The sequence below is a fragment of the Apis florea genome, unplaced genomic scaffold (assembly GCF_048593485.1).
Source record: "Apis florea isolate Af1SG1 unplaced genomic scaffold, ASM4859348v1 contig_3493_pilon, whole genome shotgun sequence".
NCBI classification, from domain to species: Eukaryota; Metazoa; Arthropoda; class Insecta; order Hymenoptera; family Apidae; genus Apis; species Apis florea.
In genome coordinates this window covers 2,549,761-2,575,258 of record NW_028256772.1, presented here as the reverse complement: position 1 = coordinate 2,575,258, position 25,498 = coordinate 2,549,761, and the positions used below count along the sequence as shown (strand labels likewise).

The window sequence follows — 25,498 nt, the reverse complement described above, 5'->3', positions numbered from 1 at the left end:
TTTTCACATGCCACCGGACATTCTCCTCTCATCCCTCCCCCGCGGCCTTCGACTTTGCTTCGCATCATTGTATCTTTTCCCTTCTTTTTCACCTTCTCAATGCTCCTGTGCATCGTCCTTTCTTTCTCTGTGCGTGAACTTAACCTGAAGCTCTTAATGTATGTACTCGTATACGCCTCCTTCTTCAACTTTTGCCTCTTCATAATTTTCCAGCGTTCTTTTTCACTTCATTAACTTCTAATAGGTGTTCAATTGACATTTCAACTGCAGCATCTCCGGCAACTTTGTGACATCTGTGCTTTATTGCATATATGTTTATGAATAATTATTTACGATCTTTCAAATATTTTATTGTTAAATTAATATATGATGATTATTATAATATATCTTTAATAATTTTTGAGTTCCATTAACAAGACCACATTACTATTATTCTTTATTATATACACTTATATATTTAGAATAATTATTTAGACCAGATTGAATTTATATCTATAAATTTATATCTATTTAGATTAATATTTTCTTATATTGTTATGTCATTGAAAATTTCCTTTATATTGAATAAAATCGTATTACAATATTTTTTGATTCTCGTTCATATTTTTTTTTTCTTTTTGTAATTTAATTTCTTGATTTTTAAATATTGATTAACTATTATTCTACAAATTTTAATTATATTTTTTTATTCTTAAAAGCATATTTTATAAATAATAATTTATAAATTATCTTTATATGTTTCTTTATATGTTATTATGTAGATTTATATAGATTATTTATTAACAAAAAATGAATTTTTTATTTAAGTTATAATAATATCTTATATAATATAATAATATCTTATATATATATATATAATATATTATCGTTATAATTATAACATTATTGTTGAAAAAAGAATAATTAAATATATAATAAGTTAATAAAAAATAAATAATTGAAATTAATAAAATTTAATAATAATGGTATACATGTACGTTGTTAAATAAAGTGAGGACAAAAGTTCGAAGTATCTTTAATATTAAATTAAATGCTTCAATAATCGGTAATGTTCGGATATGTTCGGATACGTTCAGCCAACCACGTGACACTCATCGAGAAATATGGCGTGAAGTTGGTACGAAGATGGTTGTTGTGAGTTACGAAAGAGTAGACGATTTCTCGCGGGGAAGGCACTTCCCAGTCGTCCGGAAAAAGTACCGCATTGCTATTTTTCCTTTGATCTAGCAAGCGGACGGTAGTGCGATGGTATACGACATCAAATGGATCATACCGAAGCTTCGAAATCCAAGCAGTCTTTGGAACATTGCGAGTAGCATAACCTTCGTAGCAGTAGGGATTTTCTCTAAAATTATTATAGGTGAGTTACACAAATTAATTATTTAAATTATTATATATTATTTAATATTGATGTGTTCAATCATTAGTGATAGTTCGAATTTATGTTTAAAAAATTATTCTTGATATATTACAGATTTAACTATTTATTAGTTCGCAATATATATATATATATATATATTCCATAGTTTATGTCTATCATTTATATAGAAATAAAAAAGAAACGTGACTATTTGTAACTTTATTTGATTGAGAAGTTTATTTTTTATAATTAAATATATGAAAAATTATAACAAAGTAGTACAAAAAATATTTATATAATAATGTCGTCTACTATAAATTTATTTTATTTAATCATTATGATAATCATAAAATAAATTCAAAAAATTTGTTTTAAATTTAAATTACGTATAATAATACTATTTAGAATTATTTGAAAATTTATATTAATATAATTATTTGTTTGAATTGTTGAATAACAATTAAATTTTATGTATATTAATATATTGCAATAGCACGTGTAAATAAATGTTTCTTTATAAAATAGAAATAAATTTATTTAAAAATAATTTATTTTATTTTTGTTTAAATAGTTATTTAAACAGTTTTTAATGGATAAAATTTACATAATAATGTAATATAATATTCGTTCGATATATCATAAAAAGATTACATATAATAATTAAATGTTTGATATATCTGTTTATCATGGTTTATAATTTCTAGATGCATTTAAGATGTAATTTTTTTAAAATTATTTTTAAATATATATACATGATTAAAACATGAGAAATCAATTATATATGATGATTGTTACATTTTTAAATTATATTATTTAATTTTTTTATATTATTATATTAGAATTCTTTTAATTGTTTTTTATTATTTATGTTTCAAAAATTTATATGAACATAATTAAGAAAAATATATATAAAAATAAAAACAAAATGAAACAAATAAATACAAGTAAAAAATGCGATAAATATATGTATTATTTAATTTCTTACACACTTCATTACAATAGAATTGGACATTCCATGTGACGTCATCATAAATATCATGCGATATATTATCAGATATTCATTTTATAAGCATATGCACTTTTTCATTTATTATAAATTAATTTATATTCGCATATACATACATGTAATGATGCATGACTTTCAAAAAATGGTTAATTAATTATATTTTAATTTTAATAGCTAATCCATTCAAATCATATGTTATCCAAATATAGAAGGTATATTCTGTATCATTATTATTATGTTTTGCGAGATTGGTGTTTCTAATTTCAGGAAAGATCAGGTACGCATTAACGCCCTACAAAGGGCACAGGAAATCAGTCATTAGCCTTCGCTGGTCTTTCAGTGAGTACCACTGATTTACAATAGACCCGACTTAGTGTTGACGTTGACTTAGTTGCGATACAATAAACTTCGGAAATTAAGCGCATTACTCAATTGGACTCGTAGCGCTCCGTGTATCTTTCCATCTCCATTCAATCCTTTTCTTTCTTTCCTACTTCTCTCTTTTTGTTCGTTTTATCAATCTATTCGCGTGTAATATTCGCGTTATTTATTCCTTCAGATTCAATTTTATCTTTACATTATATATGATTAAATTTTACATAACCAATATTTCTTTTGTCCATTGCGATATTTATGATTCTGATTAGATAATATTTCATTCTATAATTCTAATTAAGTAATCAGAACAATGGTTTTTGAAAGTTGAATATGAAAGATTGATTAATAATAATTCATAATTCAAAAAATCTATAAAGATAAAAATTGTTTTAGAAATCATATTCAGATTAATCAAAAACTATTATAATGTTAAATTTATTAAATTACAAAAATATTATGATAATTTGATTTTTATATTTTCATTAAAATATAATTTCAACATTATCTTGTATGTTTATGATCATATATAGACATCACTATAACATCACATAATTATTTTATAAAATATAAATTAAAAGAGATATAAAATTATTTTTAAAATAAATATAAAATAAGATTTTAAAAATAATAAAATAATTTTTAAAATCTTATAAAATATTTATAATTATTTTATAAATCATTATATCAATATCTTTATTATTCATTTTAAAATCAATCAAAGTTAATTTGAGATAATGATATTGATTATATATTATGAGATGTACAATTATTTCGTAATTATTTGCGTAATTAATCTCATACGTAATTATTTGCGTAATTAATCTCGTACGTAATTATTTTTCATAACAGTCACAATAAAAACAAACTTTTAACATTTTTTTAAAACTAATTATTTTTTTTTAATATTATATTTTTACATATCTTTTAGTATTAATTAATAATTATTTCATTAATCAAGTATAAATAAATTTAGCTTTATTTTAAAGTTCTAGTGTTACACAAATGTAAATCATACTTTTCATTGCATGTGAAAGAAAACCAATTCTATGTAAATCAAGATGAAGTGTGTGTTATGTCAAGTATATACAATTAAAATGAATTTCACGAAATACACGTAGTATTCTGTAATCTTTTTTCTGGTATGCGAATTAATTTACCGAAGAGCATTTTCTTTTCCGTTCGTGCTGTTTAAGAATGGCTGAACAGAACAACAGTGTACAACAAGCATATCATCAATCGAGCGTTAGACGAACGACCGAAAAATGTACCGTTAATCACAGTGTCAAATCATCACAGTTGCTTCGATGATCCTGGTATATGGGGTAAGTTTCTTTTAGATTGGTTCAACAATCGGATCACCGTATCGACTGTTATTCATTAACTTAAACACTCGACACTGTTTCATCAATATAGCTTTCAACCTCCATTGTTATGTTTTGTTAGCAAACATTTTATTGTATGTATCGATTAATGACGCGTGATCGAAACGATGAAAGGATATTCCAATAATATTGTATGTTAATACTGAATACTGATACTGAATATACTTTATTAGTAGGTTGGAGAATATTTTTTTATCGACATTTTTTTATATGAATAATATACACTAGTGGTTTTTTTATTTATAAAATATTTCTTTGTTGTATATACGAAGAACAATATGGCGGAGTACATGTGAGTGCTAATAAAGATTATTTTACAATGGCTTTGCACAAACAAAAGAATACTTATAATATTTAAATATTTATATTTAAACAAATTGTTTTATTAATTATTAATACTGTTAATAAAATAGTAATTTTTAAATCGATAATCGATTTTACAAAAACAATATAATGTGATGAAATATCATATAAGTATATTCATATATTATTCATTTTTATTAAATCATTTTCGATTTTTTTTTTATTGATTTACTAATAAATTATTAGTATTATTGATTATTTAGACACACATACATGCACATACGCTTGCATACCTTCATATATACACGAATTCTCCTTTTCCTGAATCATATCTTTTCTTTCTCAGAATGACCATCGATAAGCGATCGAATGAAAGAATTTAAGACAGAAAAATCTCTGAACTCATTTAGCGAGCCTGGACCTGAGGTATCTGATGGATCGACGTAAGATCAGGTGGTCGCTTGCGGCCCACGACATTTGTTTCACAAACTCCTGGCATTCATACTTCTTTATGCTGGGCAAATGCATTCCCGTGATCAGAGGTGGAGGTGTGTATCAAGAAGCCATGGATTTCTGCATCGAAAAGTTGGCCGCTGGTGAATGGATTCACGTCTTCCCCGAGGGGAAAGTAAACATGTTTAAAGAAACTATGAGGTTCGCGATTTTTTTTTTTCTTTATATTTATTCCATATTTCATTTTATTTATCTTTTCTTAAACTTTTTTTTTTTTCTTTTCTTTTTTGCTTATTTATTTTTATCGATAAAAATTTTGTTCTATCTGTTCTATCGTGTTCAGATTAAAGTGGGGTATTGGAAGGTTAATATTTGAATCGCCTGTTCCGCCGCTAGTAGTGCCAATCTATCATCTTGGCATGGACGATGTTTTACCGAATGAACCACCGTATAGATTGAAAATACGCAAAAAGGTCACTATGAATTATGGTGATCCAATAGATTTTAGCGAATTAATAGAAGAATTGCGTATGTCAAAAGTGTCTGAAGAGGAAGCAAGGAAAGCGATTACGGATCGTATTCAAACAGAACTTTTGAAGTATTGTTATTTGAAATCTCAATAATGTTCATAATATAATTCATAATAATCTATATGTTTTCATAATAATCAATATATTTTCAGATTGAAAACGATAACGGAAGAACTTCACAAAAATTCATGATAATCAAACGGGAGACATTCTAATCATTATCCCGATTAGCTTTAATATACCAAAAAAAAAAAAAAAAAAAAAAAAGAAAAAGAAAAAAAAAAATATATATATATAAAAAATAAAATTTTAATTTCAATGTGACAATAGATATTAATCAAAGATGTTCATTTGTACGACATGTAACTAATATATATATAGTTGTGTAATGTAATGCATGTATCAGGCAGTAGTGATTTAGTTTTGTTCCTTTTTTTATTTTTTTTTCATTTTTTAAAGAGGATATTATGTTCGTGATATTCTTGAGAAAATTTTAATTTAAATACGAGTCGTGTTGACTTAAAAATGCCATATATCGCGAACGTTCAATTACATTATCACATACATAGTAATGTATATATGTTCCTGCATACACATAAAAGGAATCATCGTAACGTATGTAAAAACAGCTATTGTTTATAGAACAAATTTTAATATAATCGCAAATTACGAAAGCTTCCATAAAACATAACACTGAAACTGTGCCACTGTACTGCATATCATCGTTCATTTTTATGCGTTAATTTTTTAATATTTTCGAGATTCGTAATTTGTGATGATAGAATGCAAGCGTGACACAATCTTTGTATAATTCATTAAATTTACTCTGCATATACTAAAAACTTTTGTATAAATGATTCGAATATAATTGTAATCAAAGAAAAGAAAAGAAAAAAAAATGAACAAAATAATATAAGTAAGTCAGATTTGATTGAAACCCAACTTAAATTTGTTGGATCTTAAAACGCTTAATTGTCGAACACAAGACGAAATTACCGTGCTTGTGATCAATTATTGTACATTTAAATAACTATATGCACACAAGTATATTTTTGATATATTGTAAGAATTTACAGTAACTATATTAAAAACATTGAATGATAAAAATACTACAAAGATATACATATTTTGTATTTATTAAATTTTTTTATAAGTAGTAAAATATTTTCACAAAAAGAAATCTATTTTTTGCAATCTGTTGTACTATATGCGAGTATTATTTAAAGTGTAATGTGACTGTTTTACGCCATTGTTTCATTTTAATAAATTATTTTTCACGCTATATTATATTATTTAAAAAAATATGTAGATTATTATAATTATTATCTAACAGATAATAAGATAAATATTTCTCTAAGTCAACTTTTATTAATATTTAATAAAATATCAGTATTTATTAATACGTTTGAATATTCAAACTTTATTTCAAAATTATAATTTTATTAATATTTTTCTTTAATAAATAAAAAAATTGTTTTAATATATTTTCAAAATTATTGAAAAAATAAATATTACTATTATTACTTATTACAAATTATATTACTCTATGAAGAATAATATTTATATAAATAATTCAACAAATTATATTTAAAATTAATATTCATACGGAAAATATCAATTATATTACATCATTTCATTACGATATTCACAGATAGATCTTGTACATATATATTTTTTTTATGACATAGAAATATATTACGTCGTATACATTTCCGACATTACTATTTTTCAAAGATTAGGTATATCTTGGCACATTTTTTTTCTTCATAGAAAAAGACAGTTTTGATTCTAGAGCGATACAATAAAAGCAACACATAATATTTTTATACGATAAGTGGAATATGTACATTAATACGTTATTCATACCATAAACTATTCATCTAATACGTATTCATACCATAACTTTAAATAGATAGAATAGTATATAACATTAACGAGACAAAGTTTATGCTATAAACGTAAGTATTATCACTCTCATTCTATCATTAATATTTTTATACAAATAATATGAAATATGATAATATAAACTAAGTGTGAAAGAGAAAAATTCGATCGCGAAACTTGAATTTAAATTAATGAACTTCATTTATAATTAAAATATAAAATAGTATTTGATAAATATAATGTTAACAATTTTTCAATAAATTTAAATATAATTAAAGATAAAATTAATTTTATTATTATGTAATGTATATGACATTAATTGTACATAATATTACATTATTATTAAAGAAACTTTCTTTTTAAAAAAATAATTTAATATTTTTATATAAAAATTCGAATCCATTATTGGACGGTGTTTAAGGAATTAAAAAATAACAACAAATAATATTTAAATATTGTTTGATTCTAACAACTTGATTCGTGCTTTTAATATAGAATATAAATAGAATTATTTTATATTTACTTGTAATTATACGATTTATAATTATCTATTTCTACATAATATACATGTTAATTGATTCTACAGAATATATATATATATATATATATAGATTTCACAAGGATCGCGATCGAAATAAAATCTCATGATTCAATGAAAAAAATAACATCCTTTTGGTATAGATTGTGATCATACATTATCTTCTTTTGATAAATCAATATGATCATTCAGCATTAATTTCTCTCATTTCTCTCATTTTTGTGTCTATCATCTCCTCTTATCTCAATGATATTCATTGGCAACTTTACGAAGACTAGTTTTATTGAAATTACAAATACTTCCAAGCAGAGCAGCTCGTTCGTTGGTCAATTTTGAGACATTATTTGTCACATCAACTGTTGCAGGCATCTGTGATGGAGGTGCTGGTACAGTACTTTTTGCAGGAACTCCATCACCTTGTCGCACATCTATAGAACCTTTAGTTAAATAGATTGTAACTTTATATAATTTTTATAACGTCGTTTGGATACATATTATATTTAATTTTCTATTAATTACATTATTTTTATAAAGATATACTATTTATTTAAAATGTTAAATCTATTATTATATGTGCTCGAAATGTATCCAAGCGATAATTATATGAAAAAATGTATGAACGTGAATAATTAGTGTTTGAGTGATCATATGACCTACGTGAGAGAAATAAGCGTAGTATGCGCCATCAACTTTTGTGCCCAGCTAATATAAAGTCATGAATATTGATTAATGTTAATTTTTAATAAAGATTAATAAAAAAAATAATTTGATACTTACGCAGCGATGGAGGCGTTAAAGTTCCAACACTGGTTGCTGTAGAAGTACTAGTAGGACTATCCGAGCGTTCCGGGCTTTTGCCATTTACATGTTTTATTCCATTTGCACTTAATTGATTCGCAGAACGTTGTTCTTGGGCTAATTTTTGTTCCTTCTTCTAAAATAATAGAAACATTTGTGTTTTCATTTTAAGAAATATATTAATATTTTAATACAATATTTATATATAGTATTTTTTACTAGTTTTTGTTTTCGCTTTTTCATTTCTTCCTCTGAACTCATCATTTCTTGAACTTTGACAAGTCTTTTTTGATGTCTCGCTACTTTTTGTTCTTCTTTTAGTCTTTGTTCTGCTTTGTTTACTGCTTCTTGTAAAGCTTCTTTCAAATGACTACTTAATTTGAAATGTGGTCTTTCTATGGATCCAACAGCAAATGTAGTATGTTTTGCTGATTCAAAGAATGGATGTTCTAATAAATGTGATATTGTTGGTAAATCCTGTTTCAAGGCTTCTGGTGAAAGTATCACCTCTAGTAGACTTTTTAAAGTTAGATCGCAATATGGTAATTCCGAACACGTTGCTTCTAACAATGGTCTTCCAAATGCCATTTCATATAATACATGTCCAAAAGAATAAATATCTACTTGAGTCTGTAAAGAAAAAAAAGAATATATATATATATATATTTATATTGATGAATTTATACGATATTTTTCTATTATAATATACCGTGGCATGAAGTTTACGCCTTTGTACAACATAAGGACGATAGAATGCTGGTAAACCTAGAAGACCATTTTCTACATCCAACAACTTGGCACACTTTTGTGTTAAAAGAATATTTCCTGTATGTAAATGTCCATACGGTAGACCTTTTTCATGAAGAAATCCTAAAGCTTCCAAAATCTAAAATAAGAATTATTTAGCTACAAAATCTATTATTGTTATCTTAATATGAAATATTACATTTTTACCTGGTAACCATACATAGCAATTTCAGGCACTGTTAATGATTTGGTTTGTTTTGGATTTCCATACTTCTTTATAAATGGTTGTTTAGGTTTAGTTACACACAAAATGTCACGTAATGTACCCGTCGGATAAAAATTTCTTATCATTAATGCTCCATTTTCAGTTACATGTTGATAAACAATTGGTTCTATATAATTATGCTTTAATGTCCCTAAACTTTTAAAAACACCTTGCATATCTTTATCTTGCAGATGTTTATCTGGACCAAATTCTACCCATGCAAGTAATAATTCTTGTTTTGAATTTTGACGATTTTTTACAGTATAATAATGTTTCCTTAACCTCCATCCCATATCAGGAATGGCTTTACAAACTTCAAAATTTGCATCGCTACGTAAAGCTAATGACACTTGTTGCAAAGCTATTTCTAAAAATAAAAATTATTTATGAATTAAATTTTAAATATAAATTGATAATTTAAAATAAGATTTTTTTATGACTTGAACATATTTATTTACATATTATTTATTTATATACATATATCATATTATTTTTACTTAATTATTGCATTCATCATTATAATTAAATCATACCATGTAATGGTGCTGTATAATTATCTGGATCTAAGAATTTTTTCATAGGAAGTGATGAAGCCAATATAGGATTCATTAGTATATTGTTTAAATAATTCTAAAAATAAATAAAATAATTACATCAAATTAATATTTAATAATTATGATTTTTTTATATAATTAACCTGTAGGGCTATTTGACGTTGAGCTATGAAGTCTGGTTCCATATTACCAATGATTTTCTTTGGAGGAAGTGCCAGATCAATACCAGATATTGATAAAGCTGAATTAAGCTGTACAAAGTCATTGTAGCGTCTGCTAACTCTCCAAAATTTCTCAGGAAGTGGACCTCTTTGTGTTTTAATCACATATTCCTAAATAAATATAATATAAAAATATATACTCATATCATTCCTGCATTAATAAACATAATAAACATAATTTTTAAATAAATATACAATTAAAAAATAAATTAAACTATAATATATATAAATAATAATATATATATATATATTTATATATAAATTTTCAATAACATTCCAATAATATTATATTTTTCTATATTTTTCAAACATATATATCTTTTTTTTTAATATATTATATGTACAAAATTAATTTTAATTATATAAATTTTATGTAGAAAAATTTATATAAAATATATATTATAAAATTGTTTATCTTTGAAACATGCAAGAGAAGCATCCAGAATGTCTACGTAATCAACAATAACGCCCGTCGTTGATTTAATGATACGAGATTGGAGCGAAAATCCGACATATATGAAGATCATCTTTTATCGACCAAATGTCAAAATATACATTAAGCGTGCATCGTACCGTATGTCCGTCGATTGTTCTTGCATTTTCAATGACGCTCGTCAGCTTTTCTGTATCATCTAACAGCACTTTATTTGTATATCGCTTCTCAAATAAAGCCATTGATCATTAATCCGACAGAATGCAGAGCCCGTGCGGGGCGAACTGCGTATGGCTAGCGCATATTTTCCGTAAGTCGCCATACATGACGCACTTCTGTTTCATTTCAACATTGGTCAATGTATTATACACAATTATTTTAAATGATTCAATAATAGCCAAAAAAACGCACCGATATTAATTAATGTTTTTTAATAATCAACATAAATCTTATTTAATGAATTACATTCCTCTTAGAGCTCAACACCCATCTTTCACCATTTTATTATATACACTTTCGCAGTGATGCCACAATTAGATGACCACTACATAAACATAAAATTTCTATATTTTATATTCATTATTTATTTCGAGTAAGTTATAAAAATTTCATTCCAAATTATTCATAAATAATTTATTATAAATTTAAAAATAATTAATATAAATTTAATTATGTCATTAAATAATCAAATATTTAAACAATTTATTAAACAATTAAATTTTTTGTTTAATAAATTTTTATCATATGTTTCATATTATTGATGAATTTATCATGTTATCAATTAAAATTAGATTATTATAGATTATTACATTTATATAATTAAATTTATCCATATCATAAACGCGATCGTGGTACGATCTAATAAAATATAAAAATTAAGTCTGACTAAATTATAGATGATAGAATAAAATTGCATTTGACTGTAGCATTATATAAAATTAGTTGGATTAGGATGTTTTGAATATTTATCTTATTTATATTTATATATATCATAACTGTCGTTAGCTTTTATAACAATTAAGAATATAACAAATTGACACAAAAACCGAATTTTCATTTATTTATTACTTATTATTTCGTGTTAATAATTTAGATTGTACAAAATAACATTATTGAATTGCTTGCATTATAAATATATTTAAATCTTCGCGGGTCGGATATGTATAAACGCGACGTAGTACTTCATCGAGTCACAATTTCCGGCCATAGTTTTGCATCCTTTTTTCCGAACATCGTTTGCCGTTGTAATCATTACACCGTGGTGATAGTACAACGAAGTGGAGAAGTGTCAGAAGTAGTGAGTGTCGATTCATTTTTCTTCGAAATTTCCAAGAAATGATAGTTATTCGGCCAAATGCAGTTTTGTAACAAACAAACAAAAGCTATCGTTTCTTACAATCAGATGTGCAACGAAAATCCTGCGATTTAGGGAACGGATTGTGAAATTTCTTCGAAACATTCGCGACGTAGAGACGTGTTGTAATACATTAACTGCTAATGATGGCACGATTCAATTTTCTTCTGATGATCAGACATATGAGACTTGAAATATTTCCTATTGGTTCGGGTTGAGGGCTGCCTATTCATACAGAATAAACAGCCCTTGCTCGCTTGTCGGCGCGTGATCCGAACGTTCTACGTCGGTGTTCTTTTTCTACCGTTTTTGAATCGCCGCTAGTGTGTTAATTAAACAAACAAACTGTAGCCGAGATAGTGTTAATCGGATACGGCACAAGAAAATCTGAAAAGGACGTGCGAGTCGATGAGAAGGAGGCGGCGGAGGAGAAAGAGGTAGGAATTTAGGATCATCGAAAGATATGGAGAATAACGACGAAGCGCGCACTGTGGCTGATCGTGCGTCGACGTCAAAGGAGGAACCCTTGGAAGCCACTGCTGATGATGATTACGGCTGCGAGCATTATAAACGAAAATCTAAATTTGTTGTAAGTATCTCAATCGGTTTTTTCTTGCAAGTACATGTATAATCTCTCTGTTTTCGGTTTTGATCACGCAGATGTTTAATGATCAATTCGTGCATTTTAACTACAAAAAAAAAACATGCTTTTCTTAAAGACCGTTTGTAATATTGCCTCTATGTTCATATAAATCATTTTTTGAATTTGTTACAACGAACGACGATTTTGATTTTATTAATTTTTAAATTCTTCCTATTTTATATCATCATAAATATATATATTTATCAAAGTTTCTGATTAATTCTCTAGTAACAATATAACGAGTTATAGATCTTTTTCATGTATATTATTAATTGGACCGTTAAGTGGTTGTAAGTACGTCACCGATTGACAGTTAATTCAATTAATTCGCATAACAGCATCCCTACGGATATATGTATATATTTCAAATTAATCAATGAAAAACGAAAGATTTCATATGAGATTGAAATATAAAACTTTTTATAAAACTTTTTATAATATGATTTTTGCGAGCGAATATTATAAAATGTCAATAACGATTTATTATTTATATGATTGCGTTATATTATCATAATTGTAATCCTATTTAAAATCACTGAATAAATTTGATTGTCCGAATATTTTAAGAAATCTGCATGGTAAATTAATAGTTGACAATTATAGATTTGTAGTCGGTTATTTCAACGAATCTTCACTCAACTAATAAACCGAATTTACATTTCATAAGAAGCGTTTTGAGCGCCGCCTAAAACAACAGATAAAATTCGAAAAGCATTCATAGAGTAGTCTATTTGAATGTTTATAACGCACTATAACAAAAAGTTGAAAATAAAAAGTTTCGATACCTTAAAAACTATTCTTGAACTTGAATAATCAATAATTCTGGGTAAATGTTTCTAAAATAAACGACGCACATAGCGTTCTTACAATTAACGACCAACACCAAAATCGCTTGTACACAAGCTTTTCTTATTCATTGTAAACGCGACATGCGTTTCATATATATATGTATGTACGTAGCAAACAAATCGATGAAGTTCAGCCATATGTTGTGTAATGAAACGCCCTCTCACAGCATTGCTTACCAATTGCCGCGATAAGTCAAATGTCATGTGCTGTTACCAGTTACTAGTTTTTCTAAATTGTCTGAAAAAAAGTATAATTATAATTTTACTTTTTTTTTTCATGGATATTTTCAATACATATTTCGTATTTTGCAATGAAAAATATCAGATTTGTGATTTACTTGTCTGCTTACACGATTTGTCTTGTTTACCTGAACGCATAAAGATAAGACACTTGAATTTTTGTTATTCAAATATTCAAATATTATTCAAGTAAGCACCGTGAATAATCTATATCTTATGATCGAGAAAACATGCATTTATTATATCTTACTGAAAAAGCAAACCATTTATACATAGTAAATCAGTAATATATTTTAATTATACTTTGAAATAATAATTTTTCTTCAAAAATTCAAAAATCATTGATATTTAAAAATTGCATTAAATAATTTTGCTATATAAAATTTTAACTTAAATAATTTATGACTCTTAAGTAATTCTCTCTATTAAAATTATCGATATATATGTCTGTAGATTTTAATAATTTTTAAATGTTATAGAAGACAAGATTTTAGAACAACTAAATATATATATATAATCGTATAAAACTATCGGTTGGCTTTACTTTTCAAGACTAAACAAACAACTTTACAAAAAATAATTACTAACATTTGAATGTTTGAACATTCTGCAGAAATATTCATTTTTTGATCCATAGTACATTTTAAATACCGATTGCCGAATGGTAAATTATAATCACATTTAATGCATGTTGTCATATATATATAAATTAAAAGTGATAGTTATATGTATAAGAAAAAATTATTTAAAATGTTATTTTTATCTTATATTTATAATATATATAATGATATTTAAAAATCATTAAAATTTATGACATGTCGATAAATTAACGTGATTTTGTTATGACATTTTATTGAACTTTTACTTAATTCAATATAAATAGTAATTATTTTTATGAAATTTTAATTCATAAAAATTGATATTTTTCATTAATTTTTTATATAAAATAATAATTCAAGTGAAAAACCTATAAAGTCATATTAAAATGGTTATAACACGTGTTACGATAGCACGTGGAAGATGCGAATGTGCGCCATCTAATAGAAATTCAATAATCATGATAAAAATCAATTACACACTATGTTGAGTCGGTTATTAAAATGTTAACATTAAAACATTCCATCATTTCGACAACCAATCATTATTGCATGGAAAAATTTTATATGAATCATTATAGATTTTCTTAATAATGGAAAAATTCATATAGTTGTCGACAACTATAAATGTTTTTTTAACTTGATGTGAGTAATTCTTTCGATGTCGCTGAACGTACTAGCATCACGTGCGGAACGAGTTTCATAATGGTATGTTATCATATTCTCTGCACGCTGATCACCGTACGTTGTCGAACAGTTTTGCCGAACGCTTATAAGCGTCTGCTGCATCGAAAGGGTTAGGGATCAAGGATGGATTCATATGGGGGCTAATTGGATTATTATCTAAGACCTTCGTTTTCTAAAGTGTCCAAGAAACATCGATGACACTTTTCTAGCATTTTAATTGAAAATTTGAATTTAAAAATATATGTAATTTTTTTCAAAATTAACGGATAATATTTATTGTTTTTTTAGACACCATGCTGCAACAAGGTATACACATGTCGATTCTGCCACGATAAAGAAGAGACTCATACAGTAAACAGAAAAGAAGTCACAGAACTGATATGCGTTTTATGTGATACTCGTCAACCAGTACAAGCTACTTGCCAAAATTGTCATTGTCGATTCGGTAAATATACATGTCTCGAGTGCAATTTATTTGATGATGAGGACAAGAATCAGTATCATTGCGATGGTTGCGGAATATGTAGAGTCGGCGGTCGCGACCGATTTTTCCACTGTGCCAAGTGCAACATGTGTTTACCAGTTCAATTACAAAACGGACACACGGTATGTAATGTATCAATTTTGATTAAATGTCAATGAAAGTATTTCTATTCTGTATGATATACTTGGCTAAAACAATTTTTTATTAATTTACTGTAATAAATACATGTACTTGATTTGATGAAGTAATAGATAAAAAGAAGTTTCAGTTTTAAATATAATTATAGAAAATAATTCATATAAAATCAATACTTTGTTTCATATTTTCAGTGTGTAGAAAATGTTTCTCATGCAAATTGTCCAGTTTGTCTTGAGGATATTCACACAAGTCGTATACCTTGTCACATTCCAAACTGTGGTCATTTACTTCATCGCACATGCTTTGAAGAATTGTTACATTCAGGACATTATGCATGTCCAACTTGCCAAGTATCCCTTCTAGATATGACTGATTTATGGAGATTTTTGGATATGGAAGTATCATCAACACCAATGCCAGAAGAATATAGGGATTATAAGGTTGATATTCTGTGCAAAGACTGCCATGAGGTAAAAGAAGCATCTTATTTTAAATATTTGAATTATGTAATTTAAAAATGATAAATATAATCAAACAATTTTTTAGGAGTCAACAGTAAAATTCCATATTGTAGGTTTGAAATGTTTGAATTGTGGAAGTTATAACACTTGCAGGGTTAAAGGATCTCCTTCTCCAGGTTGATATTAATTAGTAATTATTTTTATATTTTTAATTTTTTTATGTTACAATTAGTTTCTATGTGTTTTAAAAAATTTTTAGCAGATCCAGATACATTGGACTAAATAATTAGTATCAACATTATGGATAATGAAGAAAAATTATGCAGAACATAAAATTCTGAGTATTACAACGGGAAAATTATGCAATTCCCGCGAGAAAGTGTTGCTTTTAAGCGATTGTAAAGAAAAAGACATTAGAAAATGGCCTCTTTGGCATTATACCTCTTTATTTGTTTTTAGTGAATTTATACATCTTTGTTGATTTTCAGACTTTTTATAGATGTTATTTTATTAGGAGGCTGAATGTAGCGACTGAAAATGATCAGCGCTTATATTTTTAACCATGAGACATCGAAAATTATTCAATAATCACGATTTAAATCGTGAATTCATTTTAATTCAAATTATTAAGAATAGTAGATTCTTTTTATGAAAATATATTAATTATTACACATAATAATAGTAATTCTAAATGAAACAATATATAATATATTCTTGGCGATTCTCATTTTGTTATCGATTGGTGACGCGGTATGCATGGTATCACCCATTTCTTAAAATTCTTCTCGCGCTGTATTAAATGGAGTTTTGAACATTTCATGATGCGTGACTTTCTTTTGATGCAATCTTTTCGTAAATGCTATTTGATCAACATATACCGGTAGTGCTAGTCAAAAAATTCCCCTCTTTTAGCTACTATTATAATCAACAGCTAAGAGTTCCTTTATGATACACATAGTTTCCCGATGTTATATTACACAGTTATATGTAGAGATAGAAATCAATGAGATTATTACTAATAAGACGATTTTATTTCTTAATTAATTATTGTACGCGCAATTTTCGAAAAGATCGCCATCTAGTCAAAGATCACTTGAATCACTTCTTGATACAAATGTTCTATATATAGAAAAAAAATGCGCGGAGGAATCTCAGATAGTTGGGTGACGTAAGCTGATATCTAATACAATAATTTTTTGAAAATATTCGAATAACGAAATAAATTCATATCGTAAACCTTTGAAATAAATCATGAGATTTCAAGCTTCGACATTCATCTATCGAATTTTATCGGGCATTACCATCATGTTATTATAAATTAAAACGACCATAATTATAAACTTGTGCGTATAATTAGGCATCTTTTAGTGCACGCGTTTAAATGTATATTTTTATGGATAAAAAAAATTTGATTTTATGTAATTTGATATTAAATTTTATTTTAATAATTAATAAATATTTAGCATAATTCATATTTCATATTCATATTTAGCATAATAGAGGAAGTATTGTATTTTACTAAAATAAAAAAATTAACATTTTTAATTTTTTCTCCAAGAAAATATGTTTAAAACAAGACAAACATGTTTAACTCCTTTTACATGAATTAGTGATTCATGTTGTTAAATATTTTAATGTCTAATTATAAATGACGATATTTTAATTTATTTCAATTATACTTTTGAAAAAATATTCAATACATGAAACAACAATGAACAAATTGGAAGCAGTATTTTTTTTTAAATTAAATTTACTTAAATAATTAAGAAAGACATACTTTATTAATTTCTTTTAGTTTTAAAACAAAATAAATATAATATAATTGGTAATAAAAGTTAAATTGTAAAAAATGAATATTATTTAAGGTATTAATATATTTGTGAAATATCTTTAGAGATTTTAAAAATCAAATTAAAAAATTGATATGTAAAAATTTCAGTTGAAGCATATTCATTAAGTTATAAACAATTGAAATTTACATCAGATGAAGTGAGACAATTCTTTATCATACACTGTATTATTTATTTAAAAATTTCGATCGCAAACTTTAATTATTTATAACATAATATAAAATAAACTTCAACTGACATTTTTATATATCAATTTTTATGTTTGTTTTAGCCTCTACATCACATGAATATATTAACACTTTATATATAATTAATAATTTCTAAAATTAAAATTTAATATCATGATAAATTTTTTTAATTTGATTTCAAAGTTTTAATGAAAATTCCAAATTCTATACACTATTAAAATATATTAAGGAAACGCGTGTACAGAAAGAGCTTTAGAATTACGTTTGACGCTTATACATCGCTCATAAACATTGTCATATTGTATTCAGTTTGTACGTATATACTACTGAGTAATCTTATCATCATTCACGTTTAGATACTATATTATATTTCGATTGCTAATATGAGATAAAGCGTATTTGTGCATTCTAAAGGACATGTTTAAAATATTAAAATATGATACGATGTTTCAAACTCAAATAAAAGTTGAGTTGGTAGGCACTCTTGATATACCTCACCTGATTGTGAGATTTTTTTGATTATTGAATCTTTTTCAATTGTTTGTTGAATAATATGTGTATGGCTGTTTATTGTATAAGCACTTGTATTATTCATTTCATGGCATTCCAAGTTTCATAAAAGACGTTAATATACGCCGAAAATTGAATTATTGTTATTGTTATATTAACATATAATTTAATTTAAAAGCATAATATGAGAAATTATGACATATTAAAATCAAATCATGACATAATCTCTTCTAGTTTGAAAACAACATTGTGCTGGTTTAAAAAAATATTACCAATTGTTTATTTTTTGGTGTGATTATTATCACGTCTTTATTATTCAATTGTAAATTAAATACCAGTTACAAAGGCTCTTTGTACATAACGGCCGCAATAATGCTTTTGTTTTATATTATATAATATATATACTATTGTATCAAATAAACCAGCTATTATTTTATTCTTTCATCGTTTCATACGAATATGATAAGAAGTCGCTACTTTATATGGCAACAATTTTTTCATATTTTAATAGAAAATAAATTGTTTATAATATCAATTCACAGAGAAGAATTTCTTTATGTAAACATTATTAACTCCTGATGTCCCTTTAAAAAATTGCATATAAATTTATAATTTGTACTATCAGGAATAACTATGTTTACGAAAGAAATGAGGTTTCTTTTTTTTATACTTTTATTACTATACCTATATGCCAATGTAATAGCAACTTCCTATCAAAAAAGGCAGAAATATCTTGCTTTATTTTTATTTTTGTGATTTATTTGTGGTCCACATATATCCTACTGAGAACAAATCATAAATATAAGTATTTATAAAGCGTGACATTTCTTCTTTTTTTAAGATACAATTTCAGATGCACTGTGGATTTTTTCATAAAAAGAAAATTCATTTATTTATATACGTATGCTATGCGTTAGAATATTCAATATTATATCAATTGTATGATTCATAAAAAATTATTCTAATGCATCCATTCGTATTCAACCTGTAAAATTGCCTAATAGATTTTTTCTTTGCTTTCCTGTGTTTCTTTTTTATATCGTGTGATAAATTTGATAGAAAAAGGCTATATTCCTTAAACGGAAGTGCCGTATTATTTTAATTACGACTAGTTTAATGTCGCATTTTTTGTACCACGAAGTGCGACTAAGTCCCTATGTTTACAAAAGGACTCTCAAAAATTTAAAGAACGAGGACGTAACGGCAAGTATCCATGACTGCTAAGAAATCGTCGAGCAGCTCGCGTCATTTCGAGCTGATCGCGTGTACGTCCACATGCCACTGTTGCCCATTGTGCTTCTAAATGTATCTGCAATTAGAACAAATCAAGAATGAAAATCAAACTATGAATGGCATAAAATGATACAGCAATATTTAGGATATGATGAGATCAAATATTTAAAACAGTCTCATACTTAAAAAATTATAAGCTAAATTCTCTTAAACTTTATATGTATAAGATTAAATTACTTGAACTTTAATATAAACTATAAGGTATATTTAATAGTTTTTAACTATATAAGATATACTTAATAACTATTATCCTGCACAAGCTATTTAATATTTCAACAGATCAAATACTGCAATGAAATTTGATCTATAGCAACAGATGTTTTTCCAGTATACGAAAATTAAGCATTGGAGCGATGCGAAAAGAAATCTGACACGAAAATATCGAATCTCTAATGCGGCCAACCCCATTAAGGAGATACAGTGAACCGATTCTAGAATTAAAAAAACAACTCACCTTAGCACGTTTGACTGGCCTGAGCGGCAAGGGGCTGAGGATACAACAGGGACTGTCGAATGCGTCGAATGTGATCGCTCTCTTGGCATTAGGCTTCCGTTGTACGGACACAAAGTCGTGGGAAGTCTGGAAAGGATAGACACACTAGCTACAGCCGGCGAGTAAAAAGAACGCATATAGAAAATGCTCATTTGAAAATTATTTTTTTTTTCTTTTTATCAGAAAAAAAAAATATATGATATTAAGATCAAAATTTCAGTTTTTAGAGACATAATTGAAAGGCTTAGAAAAAAAAGAAAAAGAGGAGTTATAAAGAGAGAAAGAAATGGAGATAGAAAGGATATAATTAGACAGAAATAGAAAAATTACGAAACAATATTGTGAGCTTGTCCGTTTTATGCGTTCATATTTTCTTTTTAGAACACATTTCATATACATGCAAAAAAAAAAAAAAAACTATCACGTTTCATTATAAAATGACTAGGCCTTTTTGTATTTTCTTTTTTCTTTCTTTTTTTCTTTGCATGATTGCGAATCGGTTTCGAAGAGGAGCATTCGCGACCAGTGGAACTACTGCTCAAAATTGTTCTTTGGATTTTCGGGACAGGATAGTACAAGGAAGATACTTTGGTACGCTAGGCCAGGCCTGTATAAGGATGTTTTACGTTTGAGTTAGTTATAAACATGCGGCAACTCAACATTATCGAAGAAATTAAAAAAATATATATGTAATATGTATATATATTAATATATAATAATAAATAAACGTTTTATATGTATATATCCATATAGATATATTATATATAATTATAGACGGGATATTTATGATTTGAGGATATTTAATCGCAGGGCAAAGGAGTTATTAGGTTATATAAGTATTACGTTTCGTGCCATGTGGATCACCGGTGATCCATTTTTTTCGTTTAGATTATTATTATTTTTATTATTACTGAAACATATATAAATGACTAAGGAGGCGAAATTGAAACTGCAAACATTTAATATAATTAATGATATTTTGTAATTAAATATTAAATAATTGTACGATGGTACTTAAATACTAATACTTTATTACAGATTTACATAAGTACACATGTTTAACCTGTTGTGCACAGGATTCTTATAATAATTTACAAATGTTTTAAAATCAGGAATTCTTAATAATATTGTTATTAAAAAATTTTAATATTACTATTCTTTTTTTTTTAAATGTGTATCATAAATAAGTTTTATAATAATAAATAAGTCTTATAACAATAAATAATTTGGTTTTTCACCGGAATAAATATATGTTTTCAGTTCACTTCGCTTCCAAAATATCAAATTAATGTACACGAATAATTTACACGAATAATTTATATGATTAATCAACAAAAAAAATAAAATGACAATAAAACATAATTTAATTTTTGTAAAATTAATCGTAGAAAAAGAAAAATGAAGCAAACAAAAACGAAATATAATCATCTCTACACATCAAATAATATGTACGTTTAATAACGAAGAGTACGGATATTTTCAATAAAAAGATAGACAATAAATGTCGACCAGAAATAAATATTATAATACGCGCAAAAATATAACTTAAGTACCTCATAGTGTTGGCTTTTTTGTGGTCATTTTTATCTTAGTGATTTAATTAATGACAAATAATATGAAACATTTTGTTTCTTAATTCATGATCATAAGTTTCGTTTCAAGCATAAAATATTATTAAACATAAATAATTTAACACGAAAAGCATACGCGTTGACAAAAAAAAAATAAATTAATTAATATAAATAGATTAAACCGATATTCTATACCATTATTAATGTTAGTCATGTTACTTTATAATTATATACTTAAGATCTAAGAAAAGAAAAAAAAAAGTCACTAATAATCTTTGGATTGAATGATACCGGGTCGACAAAAAGGAATTGATAATCATAACCAGTCTAATAGATATAAAAACAAGGTTAATTTCTCGCACGTCGTTTAACATTTAGTCATAAATTATGAAGAAAAAAGGGGGATTGAAAAAAAAGAAAGAAAAAGAACAAGGCATATTTAATGTTAATCGAAAGGCAGACAATATTAAAATGATTATATGAAATGATTAAAATATATTTAACAGAAGAATTTAAAAGAAAAAGATAGTGTTAAAATAAGAAAGTTAAGAAAAGGCCGGCTAGCGTGTCTAAAGGCGATTGGTACGGGAATAATACCAGGATAGGGCTGGTTGAGTTTGAATATACGTTTGAGTATGGACATTCTCTACCTTTATGGGACTAGTCCCTGCTGTTAAGAAACTGTCTTCCAACGCCATGGATGCCGGTGAAAATAATACCGATGTGTCCAAACTTTTACTCTATAATATAAAATGAAATAAATAAATAGATTAAATGATATAATTTCTAATCTTATAATATCTTTAAATATTCATATTCAACTTACGGGTGTTTCTACAACGAAACTCATTTCGGAATTATCTTGAGAAGCATTTGCCCAAGCTTGAGAGAGTGCTTTGCGTGCTCTCTTTCCGCCAGGAGCACTATTCTCTTTACCCCGTCGTCTAATTGTACTGTAACCAGAATCTTGAAGAATAGTACTAGTTCCTACTAAACTTTCACGATCGGTTTCCTGTTTGATGATTTCGGTTAGAGCATCTAAACGACTGGGGGTAGCAGGTAACTGAGTAGTCGCGCCGCTGCGCCGTTCTAATTCTGCTAATGCATTTTTGAACGGTGTTGGTGTCCTCGGCGTATTGCCATCTATAATAATAATAATAATGTACTATTATAAATAAAAATTGTACAGATCAAAAAATAAATAAAAATATATACCGTTTTGACTTCGTCGAAGACCAGTAGGTTGTGGTGTGGTGAGTGGACCAGGGCTACTGCCTTTAGGAGTACTCGCTCGTGGCCAGGAAGATGTCTCGGGACTCAGACTGTTCAAAAACTGTGACGGGCTGAATGGCAATTGTTTAATAGGTGTGGATGGGGTGGTCTCACCAGTCTGTTGTTCCTGTTGATTTATTATTAAATAATCAGACTGGCTCACATTATCAGGAGTTTCTGTCCTTTGTTGAAGAACTTGAGTATTTTTACGTCGACGTAAAATTGGGGGTGGACTACTCCTCTCTTTCTCCGTTACAGCACCAGGAATCTCTTCTAAATCTGGCATAGGCATTAATCTGATTTCTGAATTTTTTGAACTAGTCGCTTCACCCTGTATTTGCAAGTCGAAATACCTATAACACGTTAATAAATAATTCTTTTCAATTATCTTTGAAAAATTTTATATTTTTTTTATTTTATTCATATCATACTTTGTGAAAGGTGACATTTGTGCAGTCTTGACTCTAGAAAAAGAACTTCCCGTTTTTGAAGGGGAGTTTAGTCGAGATTCATTATTATGCGACCGTTCATTCAGATTCAAAAGACTTTGGTAAGTCTGACTATTCTGTTGATTATCCCAAGTTCTGGTCCATTGCAATTGATCAATGCCCAGAGTATGTGGCTGTACATTAGTCAAAGTTGAGGCATTGTCATTATTCGTTGATTTTAAACAATTCTGACTGGAGATATCCTCTTCTGGACAAAGATTATCTTTAGAGGATACTGAAGATGTTTCTATAGCTTTTCTTCTACCTCTCCCTATTAAAAATACTTATTTTTATTAAATGATTCATTTTTAATAATCTTTATTTATACATAAAAATATATTATTATTGATTAAAGAATGAATGAATTGATACAAACCTCTTGTGCTCGTGGATCTACCTTCCTCAGTTTCATATTTTCTTCTCATAGTGCTATTCCAATGATTTTTTATGGCATTGTCAGTTCTGCCTGGTAATAATTTTGCTATTTTTGCCCATTGATTGCCCACCCTGCGATGTGCTTCTACAATGATCCTATCTTCCGCTTCTGTCCACGCTGTTTTCTTAATACCCGGATTTAGATGGTTATGCCATCGTTCTCGACATTGTTTACCAATACGACCTTTCAAATGTCGTGCAATTAATGTCCACTTCTTCGGTCCATATCGTTCCACTAATTCCACCACTTTTTCGTCTTCCTGCAAACATCACCAATTATTAATAGAATATTGAAATTGATTCATAAAAATTCGATAGTTATCCTAAATATTATCAAAAATAAATAATATTAAGAAAGTTTATAATAAAAGAATTATCTTAAGATTTTCCTTTCAATAACAGGATGGAAAATCAAAAATATCCTGAATTAAAACATCATATATTTTATTTTAATAAATTATCCTATTTTAAAATCTCATATTAGCTAATCTTCAATTATAAAATTTCTATTAATTTAAAGTCATTATATTGTTAATACCAGATTCTTTAATCGCAAAATATGCTTCCAATTTGTAACAATTATATGATACAATATCACATGAATCGTATTAAAAATAATTATTTTAATTTTTCCTTAAAATTCCATCAAATATATGAATAAAATTTTTTAATCTTCCAATAGGCCATCAAGCAAACAATACCAAATACTAATTACCAAATAGCAAAAATTATCGCTGATTATCTGATATAAGCCTATGTTACATAAATATGTAACTATGATTGCTTGAGAATGATTGATTGAAATCATTCTGATTCAAACATTATCAATTGCTTCCAAACAATCGCCGTTTTTTCTAGCGCCTCTCATCTTGTTGATTGTTACCAAAATCGTCTTCAACAAAGTCTTCTGTTGACAAATTCTCACCGGAAGGCAAATCCAACTCATGGAGCAATTTCTCGAAAGCAAATAGAAGAATCGAACAGAGAACGAAGTGGTAGGTCGAGAAGACGGCGGAAAGGAAAGGAGAAAAGGATTCACGCGATGCATGATGACCGTCGGTGCACAGAGGAAAAGAACGAACGAAAAGAAGAGGA

At 26.9% G+C, this 25,498-nt stretch overlaps 4 protein-coding genes and 1 long non-coding RNA gene across 19 annotated transcripts in view; 2 read left to right on the top strand and 3 right to left on the bottom strand.

Annotated features, from left to right (window-relative positions):
* The first annotated feature begins 1,082 nt into the window (after positions 1-1,082).
* Positions 1,083-6,694, top strand: Taz (tafazzin, phospholipid-lysophospholipid transacylase). 2 transcript variants are annotated; one of them, XM_086912667.1, is made up of 6 exons: positions 1,083-1,360; positions 2,634-2,705; positions 3,938-4,066; positions 4,840-5,083; positions 5,226-5,480; positions 5,565-6,694. In XM_086912667.1, the coding sequence occupies exons 1-6, from the start codon at positions 1,246-1,248 to the stop codon at positions 5,602-5,604; spliced, it is 855 nt and encodes a 284-aa protein (XP_086768793.1). In that variant the 5' UTR covers positions 1,083-1,245; the 3' UTR covers positions 5,605-6,694. The 2 variants fall into 2 exon arrangements, with proteins under 2 accessions (XP_086768793.1, XP_031772319.1); XM_031916459.2 differs by lacking the exon at positions 2,634-2,705 and having other exon boundaries at positions 1,085-1,360.
* On the bottom strand, positions 6,531-11,385 carry LOC100863218 (PX domain-containing protein kinase-like protein). 7 transcript variants are annotated; one of them, XM_086912666.1, is made up of 10 exons: positions 11,264-11,375; positions 10,993-11,187; positions 10,342-10,530; positions 10,178-10,274; positions 9,587-10,011; positions 9,342-9,518; positions 8,852-9,262; positions 8,612-8,768; positions 8,492-8,536; positions 6,531-8,262 (listed from the first exon to the last, which is right to left on the bottom strand). In XM_086912666.1, the coding sequence occupies exons 2-9, from the start codon at positions 11,092-11,094 to the stop codon at positions 8,520-8,522; spliced, it is 1,575 nt and encodes a 524-aa protein (XP_086768792.1). In that variant the 5' UTR covers positions 11,095-11,187; positions 11,264-11,375; the 3' UTR covers positions 6,531-8,262; positions 8,492-8,519. The 7 variants fall into 7 exon arrangements, with proteins under 7 accessions (XP_086768792.1, XP_012341750.2, XP_086768790.1 ...); XM_012486296.3 differs by having other exon boundaries at positions 10,993-11,385; XM_086912664.1 differs by lacking the exon at positions 8,492-8,536 and having other exon boundaries at positions 6,531-8,271.
* Positions 11,386-11,885: 500 nt separating this feature from the next.
* Positions 11,886-14,081, bottom strand: LOC116414335 (uncharacterized). The gene is made up of 2 exons (XR_015293551.1): positions 13,635-14,081; positions 11,886-13,534 (listed from the first exon to the last, which is right to left on the bottom strand). It is a non-coding gene; the product is annotated as an uncharacterized LOC116414335 (long non-coding RNA).
* On the top strand, positions 11,891-21,379 carry Rchy1 (Ring finger and CHY zinc finger domain containing 1). 4 transcript variants are annotated; one of them, XM_012486349.3, is made up of 5 exons: positions 11,891-12,795; positions 15,509-15,826; positions 16,034-16,312; positions 16,389-16,479; positions 16,566-21,379. In XM_012486349.3, exons 1-5 carry the CDS (start codon positions 12,670-12,672, stop codon positions 16,583-16,585), a joined length of 834 nt encoding a protein of 277 aa, XP_012341803.1. In that variant the 5' UTR covers positions 11,891-12,669; the 3' UTR covers positions 16,586-21,379. The 4 variants fall into 4 exon arrangements, with proteins under 4 accessions (XP_012341803.1, XP_003693509.1, XP_086769116.1 ...); XM_003693461.4 differs by having other exon boundaries at positions 16,563-21,379; XM_086912990.1 differs by lacking the exon at positions 11,891-12,795 and adding an exon at positions 15,113-15,241 and having other exon boundaries at positions 16,566-19,287.
* Positions 19,130-25,498, bottom strand: part of Myb (proto-oncogene like protein Myb) — a 35,917-nt gene continuing 29,548 nt past the window's right edge. For 4 of the 5 annotated variants that reach the window (XM_086912983.1, XM_003693466.4, XM_086912985.1 and 1 more), the window contains 7 exons: positions 24,345-24,663; positions 23,912-24,239; positions 23,424-23,833; positions 23,035-23,351; positions 22,859-22,948; positions 20,599-20,724; positions 19,130-20,160 (listed from right to left, as the gene is read on the bottom strand). In XM_086912983.1, the coding sequence (XP_086769109.1) occupies positions 20,026-20,160; positions 20,599-20,724; positions 22,859-22,948; positions 23,035-23,351; positions 23,424-23,833; positions 23,912-24,239; positions 24,345-24,663 (1,725 nt within the window). In that variant the 3' untranslated portion in view covers positions 19,130-20,025. Of the gene's footprint in view, positions 20,161-20,598; positions 20,725-22,858; positions 22,949-23,034; positions 23,352-23,423; positions 23,834-23,911; positions 24,240-24,344; positions 24,664-25,118; positions 25,490-25,498 lie in introns of those variants that run through there. The other variant, XM_086912984.1, reaches the window with a different exon arrangement.

Excerpts from the sequence above, each read along its gene's own strand:
- Taz (XM_086912667.1), top strand. The coding sequence starts at position 1,246 with ATGGTATACGACATCAAATGGATCATACCGAAGCTTCGAAATCCAAGC. Across the intron at positions 4,067-4,839 it reads CGATGATCCTGGTATATGGG|CGAGCCTGGACCTGAGGTAT; the intron begins GTAAGTTTCTTT and ends GAACTCATTTAG. Across the intron at positions 5,481-5,564 it reads ATTCAAACAGAACTTTTGAA|ATTGAAAACGATAACGGAAG; the intron begins GTATTGTTATTT and ends ATATATTTTCAG.
- LOC100863218 (XM_003693459.4), bottom strand. The coding sequence starts at position 11,094 with ATGGCTTTATTTGAGAAGCGATATACAAATAAAGTGCTGTTAGATGAT. Across the intron at positions 10,275-10,341 it reads AACGTCAAATAGCCCTACAG|AATTATTTAAACAATATACT; the intron begins GTTAATTATATA and ends ATTTATTTTTAG. Across the intron at positions 10,012-10,177 it reads TTATACAGCACCATTACATG|AAATAGCTTTGCAACAAGTG; the intron begins GTATGATTTAAT and ends TTTTATTTTTAG.
- Rchy1 (XM_003693461.4), top strand. The coding sequence starts at position 12,670 with ATGGAGAATAACGACGAAGCGCGCACTGTGGCTGATCGTGCGTCGACG. Across the intron at positions 16,313-16,388 it reads TGTGCAAAGACTGCCATGAG|GAGTCAACAGTAAAATTCCA; the intron begins GTAAAAGAAGCA and ends ACAATTTTTTAG. Across the intron at positions 16,480-16,562 it reads TAAAGGATCTCCTTCTCCAG|CAGATCCAGATACATTGGAC; the intron begins GTTGATATTAAT and ends AAAAATTTTTAG.